The 11,331-nt window shown below is 44.1% G+C and overlaps 1 protein-coding gene across 1 annotated transcript in view; it reads left to right on the forward strand.

Annotated features, from left to right (window-relative positions):
- The first annotated feature begins 5,726 nt into the window (after positions 1–5,726).
- The window catches only part of CDS2 (CDP-diacylglycerol synthase 2), a 62,424-nt gene continuing 56,819 nt past the window's right edge, over positions 5,727–11,331 (forward strand). The window contains exon 1 of the mRNA XM_044263414.1: positions 5,727–5,940. Coding sequence (XP_044119349.1) covers positions 5,884–5,940 — 57 coding nt within the window. The 5' untranslated portion in view covers positions 5,727–5,883. The remainder of the gene's footprint in view (positions 5,941–11,331) is intronic.

Consider the following 11,331-nt stretch of genomic DNA (forward strand, 5'->3'; position numbering starts at 1 on the left):
ATTTATTTGTCAGAGAGAGAGAGGGAGAGAGAGCAAGCACAGTCAGACAGAATGGCAGGCAGAGGCTGAGGGAGAAGCAGGCTCCCTGCCAAGCAAGGAGCCCGATGTGGGACTCGATCCCAGAAGGCTGGGATCATGACCTGAGCCAAAGGCAGCCGCTTAACCAACTGAGCCACCCAGGCGTCCCTTGAAGGCCATTTTAAATGGCAATTAAACTCCATCAATGTGGCACCCAATCAGTTGAAATAAGGGCATATGAATGGCAATGGCCTGTCAGAGAAGGCCTTCCAAGGTAGTAGAATTTTATCAGAAAAGCTAGCTGTGGGGCGCCTGGGTGGCTCAGTGGGTTAAGCCGCTGCCTTCGGCTCGGGTCATGATCTCAGAGTCCTGGGATCGAGTCCCGCATCGGGCTCTCTGCTCAGCAGGGAGCCTGCTTCCCTCTCTCTCTCTGCCTGCCTCTCTGTCTACTTGTGATTTCTCTCTGTCAAATAAATAAAAAATAAAATCTTTAAAAAAAAAAAAAAAAAAAAGCTAGCTGTTTGGAGATGGAAGAAAGCCTGAAAAGAATAGTATGTTGATGGGCACCTGAGTGGCTCAGTGGGTTAAGCTGCTGCCTTCGGCTCAGGTCATGATCTCAGGGTCCTGGGATAGGGGCCCGCATCGGGCTCTCTGCTTGGCGGGGAGCCTGCTTCCTCCTCTCTCTCTGCTGCCTCTCTGCCTGCTTGTGATCTCTCTCTGTCAAATAAATAAATAAAATCTTTTAAAAAAAAAAGAATAGTATGTTGAAAAATGATGCCAGATGTTCCGGTAATAGTTTGTTTTACAATTCAAAGACTTTTTTTTTTGCAGATTTTCCGGTAGTGGTTTGTTTTACAATTCGAAGATTTTTAAATGGGTACTCTCCCCCCGTTTTATTGAGATATAATTGACTTATAATAATAGAACTCAAAGATGATATGTTTGGGACACATTGATAAAAGGGGAGACTGGTGCAAGGTGATGTTGTAAAGGAAAGCAGGAGTGACAGCTCATAGGACTTTGCAAATGCAAGGGGAAATTATCAGAAGATCTTTGACATGATCTAATGTGTGTGTGTGTGTTTTAAGCTTTTACTTACTTACTTGACAGAGAGAAAGATCACAAGTAGGCTGGGCGGGGGCATGGGAGGGGGAAACAGGTTCCCTGCTGAGCAGAGAGCCTGATGCAGATGCTGGGCTTAATCCCAGGACCCTGAGATCATGATCTGAGCAGAAGGCAGAGGCTTAGCCCATTGAACTATCCAGGTGGCCCTCTAATTTGTGTTTTAAGAGGATCACTTTAACATTTGGTAAAGGTACTGTTCCAATCAGTGAGAGAAACAATGTATTAAGTAAACTATCAAACTTGACTAAATGTCTAGGAAACAATAAAGCTATAGACTCTTCCTAACAACTGTTCACCGAAATAAATTCCAGATAGATTAAAGAGTTAAAATTCAAATAAATAAATTCAAAATTCAAGTCAATATTGGCTCAGTCAATAGAGCATGGGACTCTTGACCTTGGGGTTGATCCCCTTTTTAAAACTAAAATCTTGAAAAATTTTTTTCAAATAAATATAAACCCAATAAGATGTGTAAAAGTCTTTTGGTAAATATGTATGAGATCTTGCTACAGGCTTCTTTTTTTTTTTTTTTTTAAGATTTTATTTATTTATTTGACAGAGATCACAAGTAGGCAGAGAGGCAGGCAGAGAGAGAGGGGAGGAAGCAGGCTCCCTGCTGAGCAGAGAGCCTGATGTGGGGCTCTATCCCAGGACCCTGAGATCATGACCCGAGCGGAAGGCAGAAGCTTAACCCACTGAGCCACCCAGGCACCCCTCAAATACCATTCTTAAAGAACATTTAATGATAAAAAGAAAAGTCAGGTTAAGAAATGGTATAAATAGGGATACCTGGGTGGCTCAGTTGGTTAAGCAGCTGCTTTCAGCTCAGGTCATGATCCCAGCATCCTGCGATGGAGTCCCGCTTCAGGCTCTTTGCTTAGCAGGGAGCCTGCTTCTCCCCCTGCCTCTGACTGCCACTCTTGTCTGCCTGTGCTCAATCTCTCTGACAAATAAATAAATAAAATCTTTAAAAAAAAAAAAAGAAATGGTATAAATAGTAGCATTCCAATTTTCTAAAACTGTTACATCTGGAAAATAGAATGAAAATGCAGTAATATAAATAACAACAGTAGTTCCCCATGGCTGATAGTACCACTAATGATTTTAATGTTTGCCATTATACATTTATGCATTTTCCACACTTTATCAGACATGTATTATTTTTTTTTTAAAGATTTTATTTATTTATTTGAGAGAGAGAGAGTGTGAGAGAGAGCATGAGCGAGGAGAAGGTCAGAGAGCAAAGCAGACTCCCCATGGAGCTGGGAGCCTGATGTGGGACTCGATCCCGGGACTCCAGGATCACGCCCTGAGCTGAAGGCAGTCGTCCAACCAACTGCGCCACCCAGGCGTCCCAGACATGTATTATTGATTGGAAATGTTTAATGAATGCTGGAAGAGAAAATGCTGTAAACTATTTTATATAATTTCTGGTAACTTTCTTTATAAGGTGATATCATGTATTAGAGTGAGTCTCAAGTCTACTGCCCCTTAGAAACACTTGGGGAGGAGCACCCGAGGGGCTCAGTCAGCTAAGAGTCTTCGTTTGGCTCAGGTCATGATCCTAAGGTCCCTTGGTTGGAGCCCGGCGTCAGGCTCCCTGCTCAGCAGAGAGCCTGCTTCTCTTTCTCCCTCTGCCCCTCCCCACTGCTCGTGCTCTCTCTCAAATAAATAAAATCTTTATAAAAATAATGGGAACTAATCAAGGAATGTAATGAAAAGAAGTCTCTGTAAACAAGATATGCCATAAGACTGAAAGAAATGAGCCTAGAAGAAAGAGATAATATGAGGAAAAGAAGAGAAAAATCAGGGATAGAGGAGGAAGTATAAGGTAATGTAAGGATCTGGGGCAGCTGGGTGGTTCAGTTAGCCAAGCATCTTCCTTCAGCTCAGGCCATGATCCTGGGGTCCTGGGATGGAGCCCTCAATTCAGGCTTCCTGCTCAGTGGGGAGGCTGCTTCTCCCTCTGCTGCTCCCGCAGCTTGTCTGGTTTTTTTTTTTTTTTCCTCTCTCAAATAAATAAGAAAAATCGTTATTTTTTTAAAAAGATTTTATTTATTTATTTATTTATTTGTCAGAGAGAGAGAGAGAGAGCGAGTGCACAAGCGGGCTGAGGCAGAGGGAGAAGCAGGTTCCCTGCCAAGCAAGGAGCCCGATGTGGGACTCAGACCCAGGACCCTGGGATTACGACTTGAGCCTAATGCAGCAGCTTAACTGACTGAGCCACCCAGTTGTCCCGAAATAAGTAAAATCTTAAAAAAAAAAAAAAAAAAAGTAAAGGATCAAAATTTTTCTTTGGGCCGGAGGTAGGGGGAGATTTTTACTTTTCATTTCTTAATACAGTTTATACATAGAGAAACCCTAAAGCTTGCCTAAAGGCCTATTAGTATGACTTTCCCGGGTCTGAATACTGCTTCCTATTATCTACAGCACTGACTTCAGAAATGTACTTGGTTTAAGCTCAGCCTGGGAGGGCTGAGAGCAATGGCTGAGAAGTTTGTTCTGGCCAAACTGTAGGGCTTATCCAACCTAATAATCATACTGTTCATTCTGAAACTGATTTATATGCAGTGCTCTACCAGCCTCCTTTATATTAGGCTCAGTTTGAAAGGCAGCAGTTGATTTGGATATTTAGTTGTGAGCTTCCACAATTACATACCCTAAGGGGTGAGGATTTGGATTCATCTCTATCTATCTCTATCTCAGAGGATGACCTTGTGGCGTTCTCTGTGTTTACATCCTTCCTACATCTTTTAGATAATAAACCTGGGATAATTTACTCAAGAGGTGTCTGGTTTTTAGATGAAGAAGTAACCACTGACATTGGTCAAAATGGTGGTCAGAGTCCTCCAGAGATTAAAAGAGCTTTAAGATTACCATCACTGTGCTGTTTACTTTTGTAAGGTCAAAACAAAAGACAAAATAAAATACAAAAGCAAAGCTTTCTATAAAAAAATTATGGACTGAAAGGAATGGTCTGTCATGTATGTGGAGTCCCACCTGTCCACACCCGCCCGGCCAAAACCCACTAAGTATTTGTGCAATGTTGTTCGTAGGGAACAAAGCACACCAGGAGTTCAGAATTCCTCCACACCTAGTTTACCATCACTGTGAAGAAGTTACAGGAACTTTGGAATATATTTACAGAAATCAAGAAAATAGAATGCTTTTCTCAGAATTCTCACTACTGTACCCAGAACCCACAACTAAGGTCAAAACTGGTAACATAAAATTGCAAAACTGCAACTCCTACCTGCGCAGGTTTCTCTCCTTGTTAAATTATAGTATGCTTATGGGAAGGGACCCCATTTCATACTTGTCTTACATTACTCACAAAGCAGAGAATAGGGACCGCTGAAGGCAATGTTTGACAACACAGGTATTAACAACGAATTTAGGAAGCCAGAAGTATGTGCAATGGTTATCACGGGCTTTGGTAACAAACGTATCTGTGTTCTAATTCCTAGTGGGTACTTTGTAGGTATGAGACCTTGGTTAACTAATTTTCCTTTTCCTTAGGATATATATATATATATATATATATATTTTTTTTTAAATGATTTTATTTGAGGGAGAATGAGCAAGAGAACGTGAGAACACGAGTGGAGAGAGGGGCAGAGGGAGAGGGAGAAGCAGACTTCCCAATGAGCAGGGAGTCCAACGGGGAGGGGGGCTCTCAATTCTAGGGCCCTGGGATCCTTACTTGAGCTGAGGGCAGACGCTTAAGTGACTAGGCCACCCAAATGCCCTTCCTTTAGGAGAATTTTTAAATCCATTCAAGTACTAAGTATATATCAGGTACACAGGGGATCGACTGCGAACGAACTAGGCAGCATTCCTGTCCAAGAAAAGGTCTTTCAACAGTCCAGAAGACGGAAATTTGAAAAACCGTGGAAGATCTTATCTGTAAAATAAAAATCATATCTGCTTCCCGGCAGCTTCAATGAGATAAAGCGATTACTTAGTTCAGTGGCTAGCATAATTAACCATAAGTACTAGAGACAGCTTGGCAAAGCAAAGCCGACTAAAGTTTGGGTTTCACTTCTTTATCACGTGGGCGTCTTCTCTTACAGTGGGGGCTCCTCGGCTTTTCCACTTCAGGGCCTAACAAGTGTCTACCTGCATGCGTGAGGGACGAGCCCTGGCCTCGGAAAACGCGAAGCCTAGAGCAAACACCATCCTCCAGGCTACAGCTTGGAGGATGCCGCTTCTCGACCCGGCTACTCAGTTTCCGCTTCTCGACCCGGCTACTCAGTTTGCCTCTGGGAATCAGGACGCCAGCGCCAGCCTTCCGCTGTCAGGCCGGAGCTCCCATTGGCTAGTCTCCTTAGGAAACACATGCCTTTTCCCGCCTCCTCTCGCAGCTAGCCCAATGCACGCTTCTCCGTTCCACTCCTCCCCGCCCCCAGAACTCCGCCTCCCTGATGCATTCGCGCCATTAGTGGATCTCTGCGGCCGTCCTGGCGGCGGTGCGCGTGCGCGCTCGCTCCGGGGGCCCTCCTCCCTAGCGGGGTGAGAGGGCCGGTGCTGGAGCAGGCTGTGTTCCGTCCGGGTGAAAGGGCGGCGGCGGCGCTGGGCGGGGCAGAGTTCCACGGCCAGCCGCCGGGCTGTGGTGGGTCCTGAGAGCTTCGCAGGCGGGGCGGGGCCGGCCGAGCGGAGTCCGCGCGCGCCCCCACTGAGCTGCCCGCTCCGGCGGCTGCGCTGCTCGCCTGCCGCGACGTCGCGCCGGGGTCTCCAAGCATGACCGAGCTGAGGCAGAGGGCGGCCCGCGAGCCGGACGCGGCGCCCGAGGACAAGGTAGCGGCGGCGTCGATGTTGGCGCGGCCGGGCAGCGGCGCCCCCCGGAGGTCCGCGGGGCCGCGCGCAGAGGGGTCGTCTCGCTCTCTGACCCTTTTGTTGCGGCCGACGGCGGCCCCGGGCAGCACCGGGGGTCTTTGGGTGGGGGGCTTGGCGGAGCGCGTGAAGGGGGAGGTAGGTCGGAACCCCGGCTCCGGGGACTGGTTGGAGATGGCATCTCCGGGGCGCAAGAAGGAGCGCGCGGGAGGTTGCGCGGGGCCACCTGCCTCGAGCGTTGCTTGGGGTCCCCACCTCCGCGAGGCCTTCCTGGTGTGGAGACATCGGGACCACCGCAAAGCCTTCTTTGGTAGGAGACTCATCTGAGCCGGTCTAAGGCTCTCTGCTTCCCTTTACAATGTTATTTGGGCGAGGAGGCGGCTATCAGGACAAGGCCATGGGATTTGCCTCTTAGGAGATTTCATTGCTTTCTTGAAAGTGAGATCTATTGGCTTTAAATTAAGCAGAGAGGTCTCTTGACTCACGTCGTCAGCAGGTCTACGCAGGTCTACTCCCTGCGTAGGTTTCCTGCTTCAAGTGTGGGCATTGATGGGGTAGAGCAGGAGGGTAAAAAAGAGGCCATCTTGGCGGGGACGCAGCTGGTTGGGGGGTGAGGGATGAGGGGAGTAGACAGAGACCTTTCACAGAAGTCAAAGATTTGTGTGGGGGAGTTCAGGAAGGTGAGAGTGGTTGGTTCTGTGGACGTTGAATGACAGCGTAAGGGTTGAGACTTGGCGGTAGTAGTTCGAGCTTCAGGAGCGTTGTATTTGGTGGCAGTGATGTGTGGAATGGACCGAGGGAGCCTGGGTCAGAATGGAAGACCCTAATTAACTTGGGGGTTGCCAGTGGGTGTCCTGCACATGTTCTCTTTGGTTCATATGCTATTTTAAAGACCAGAAGGTTTCTCCTAACAGTGTGAATTTCAGGCCTATGTGAGTAATTGGGAGATCTGCCATCATAGTCTGACCTGGTTAACATGGGGCTGGATCTGAGGAACAGCTGTTGCCACCAATCCCTGTTGTCCCACGCCAGGACTACCCCAGGCCTACAACACCCACTTATGTATGTAGCTTGCAGATTTTGATAGCTGGAGGAAAGAGACGTTGGAGAAAACACCAGGAAGGAAGAAAGCACAAACTTTGGGGATAGGGTGTCAACAGAGCAGTTATACTAGGATGCATGTTTGAGGTGAAAGATAATAGGGTGTTGAACAAACTTTTTGTTACTGCTGTTGACAGAAGATCATTCAAGGAGCACTCTTCATATTAATTTTTAGAATACATTTTGGAGAAAATTTAGGGTTTCAGCCCAAGTTTAGGGGTCAGTTTCAGAGAAACGGTACTTTGAAATCTCTTATCTTCCCATTAAATATTCTGGTTGGGGGCGCTTGGGTGGCTCTGTGGGTTGGGCCGCTGCCTTCGGCTCGGGTCGTGATCTCAGGGTCCTAGGATCAAGCCCACGTTTGACTCTCTGCTCAGTGGGGAGCCTGCTTCCTCCTCTCTCTATCTCTGCCTCCCTCTTTGCCTACTTGTGATCTCTCTCTGTCAAATAAATAAATAAAAAATCTTAAAAAATAAAAAAAAATTCTGGTTGGGTGTGGAATTCTGAAATAACTCTGCCCTATCCTGCATATATTAGTTGATGAATCTTTAGATGTTTAGAGGTTGGGTAACTCTGTTTAAGATTTAATGTTAATGGGACTTTGTGGCCTAAAAGCTATGAAGACAGGGAGACAAAAGAAGGTAAAAGAGCCAGGGGGCTATAAAAAAGCTATTTGTAATAGACATACTTACTGGTGAAAACAAACACTCCCCTCTATGGGATTGTGAGGTGAAAGTTTTTACCTTTCCCACTCCTTGGATCCATCTCCCAGAGGAAAAGTTGCAGTTGAGTCTTAATTATTTTCTCATTCCATGTTTTAGGTAGGGAGAACTTGAGGAGCTGTCCAGCTAAAGGTACCTTAAATTTTTACAACTGCTCTTGAACTGCTTGTACAATGACAGAATGCATGGGGTTGTGAGCTCCACTAAGTGCTTGTTCCCTAAAACACAGCAGCTATGCATTCAGTTAAAAACCTGATTGATGTAGTCCATTAGCCCAGAACAAGGTACTCAGCTCCTCCCCTGCCCTGTTATTCAGTATTTCTGAACTACCAAGTATGGTATTTTTAATAATAAAGATACATTTTAAGAACTGTGAAATGCTTTATGTACCTTTGATGAATGTATAGAATCTTTAAAAATACTCTATTTCATAGTTTGAAAAACCAATTTCCACGATTCTGGCTTTGCTGATATTCTTATGTTAAAACTTAAGAAAATTAGAATAAAACAAGTCTGCTTCTTTAAAGAAATGAATTGTGAAATGAGAATTTTCTTATTTCATAGTAGAAGAATTCAGAAAATAATACCAGGTCAGTTCATTAAAAGAACTGGAACAAATTTGAAAGAGTCTTTAAAATGTTCCATTTGCTTAATGGTCGTGGCAAAATTGTTTTGTAAATAAGCAGGCAACCATTAGTTTCAAAATAATGTGGAGAATGTGTTTATTAGAAGTCAGAGGTATTTTGTTATATTTAGCATCCTAGAATGGAATTTTCAAAGCCAACTGCTAATAAAGGAAATGTTTTCCTCTGAGAACCGTGCTTATAATTTTAAAGTCCCAAAGCACAGTATTGTTGCCAAATTTAAGAAACTTGGAATTTAAGCTTTGAGAATGATCCTCTTTCTGCCCAACCGTGTTTTTCCAATGGAGGTTAGGAAAGAAAAGGATGAAACATGGGCCAAAAGATTGGCATCTTAAAATTTATGTTTGGGTTCGCATTACAGGAGACTTTGTTTTAGAAGTTATAGTGAAGGCTCTGCTGTATTTAGGTGCTGGGGTGCTACTTAAATTAGAGGTTTACTTGTTTCAAGACTTCCTTAGTAGATGGATGAAGGCAGCATGGGGAGGAAATAGTGACATCATTTAGAAAGGGGAGTTTAAAGTTTAAATGAAGACACTCGTTAGGGGCAGGGACAGTGCCACTTACCAGCTGTGTAACTTTGAGCAAGGCACTTATAAAAGCCTGTTTGTCCATCCCTAAAATGGAGGTGATAAAGTAGCATGTGTTTCAGAGGATATTCCTGTGGATTAAATGAACATGTGTGTTTCAGAGGTAGGGCAGGAATTGCCACATTGTGATAGTCTATTAGCTAAGGTTGTTTCTGGCTGAAATATAGTGTTATAGAAAAAAATAATATTCACCTTCCACTCTTGTTAGATGATTAAAACATCAAGTTATGAGTGTTTGGAGTAGTTTTTCGCTATTCATCACTTTTTAAGGAAGGTGTTATAGACAGGGCTTGGCCTTCTATGACCTGTGTTTTCAATTCATTTTCTTGCTGAAATTTTCAATGCTCAGAATTAGTTTAGTTATAGAAGCAGCATTGCTGTATGCAGTTATCGTCCCTTCACTTCACTAGCTATAATGTGTTTGAGGACAATTGTGACTAATTAAAAGTGTTTTTGTGATTTTAAGAATGAATTACTGAAATAATGAAATCTTATTTTAAAAGCTGTGAAACTACAGATGTAGGAGAAATGCTCTATTTCAATTTCTTTTTTTATTGAGAAATACTTCAGGTATTAAAAAATTAGTAAACCTTGACTATGGTTCTTTTTAAAAATTTTTAAATTTTATTTATTTATTTTAAAAAAAGATTTTATTTATTTATTTGACAGACAAATCACAAGCAGGCAGAGAGGCAGAGAGAGAGGAAGTGAAGCAGGCTCCCTGCTGAGCAAAGAGCCCCTTATGGGACTCGATTCCAGGACCCTGGGATCATGACCTGAGCCAAAGGCAGAGGCTTTAACCCACTGAGCCACCCAGGTGCCCTAGTTTATTTATTTTTAAGAGAACACGTGCATAAGCTCCCACTGAGCAGGGTGCCTGATGCAGGGCTAGATCCCAGGACACTGGGATCATGACCTGAGCCAAAGGCAGATGTTTAACCGACTGAGCCACCCAGATGCCCTTGACTATGGTTCTTTTTTTTTCTTTAAAGATTTTATTTATTTATTTGACACAGAGAGAGAGATCACAAGTAGGCAGAGAGGCAGGCAGAGAGAGAGGGAGCCTGCTGAACAGAGAGCCTGATGTGGAGCTCAATCCCAGATCATGACCTGAGCTGAAGGCAGAGGCTTAACCCACTGAGCCACCCAGGTGCCCCAATGACTGTGGTTCTTAAACAGGAAGAGAAGGTACAAGATTTGTCACATAACCCACCATTAAAAAAATTTTTTTTTAAAGATTTTATTTATTGATTTGACAGAGAGAGAGATCACAAGTAGGCAGAGTCAGGCAGAGAGAGAGAGGGGGGAGCAGGCTCCCCGCCGAGCAGAGAACCTGACGCAGGGCTCAATCCCAGGACCCTGAGATCATGACCTGAGCCAAAGGCAGCGGCTTAATCCACTGAGTCACCCAGGCGCTCCTTAAATTTCTTATTTATGTTGATCCAAGTGTGTAAGTTTAAAAACTCAATTAGCTCCCATTTTGTGACTACTTAAAATTCTTTTTTTTTTTAATTAGTTTTTTTTTAAAGCTAATTTTGGGGGTGCCTGGCTGGCTCAGTTGGTAGAGCATGCAACTCTTGATCTCAGGATTCCAAGTTTGAGCCCCACATTGGGTGTAGAGATTACTTAAAAATAAAATCTTTTTGAAAAAAGCTGATTTTGTTTGTTTTGTGTTTGGACACATTTGTGATATTTCATTAGAAGAATTTATATCTTTTTTTTTTTTTAAAGATTTTATTTATTTATTTGACAGATCTCAAGTTGGCAGAGAGACAGGCAGAGAGAGAGAGGGGGAAGCAGGCTCCCCGCTGAGCAGAGAGCCCGATGTGGGGCTCAATCCCAGGAGCCTGGGATCATGACCTGAGCCGAAGACAGAGGCTTTAACCCACTGAGCCACCTAGGTGCCCCAGAAGAATTTACATCTTATTAAAATGTTAAATTGTTCTCATTGGTTATTAGAACTAGAAAGATCTTAGAGGTCATTATTTGATAGAAGAGGATACCATATCCCAGAGAGTTTACTTGCTCAAGGTCACACAGCTTGTTAGTGGCAGAAGGGGTCATATGAAGGTTTTCTTCATTCTTATGAAGGTTTTCTTATTTCTCTTTCTTTCATTATGTTGCATAATGCTGCCTGCAAGGGTATAGAATTAATTTACAGACTTTATTTTCTTTTAAATATTTTATTTATTTATTTGACAGACAGAGATCCCAAGTAGGCAGAGAGGCAGGCAGAGAGAGTCGGGGGAAGCAGGCTCCCTACTGAGCAGAGAGCCTGATGTGGGGCTCCATCCCAGGAGC

Source organism: Neovison vison, chromosome 8 (assembly GCF_020171115.1).
Source record: "Neovison vison isolate M4711 chromosome 8, ASM_NN_V1, whole genome shotgun sequence".
Taxonomy (NCBI): Eukaryota; Metazoa; Chordata; class Mammalia; order Carnivora; family Mustelidae; genus Neogale; species Neogale vison.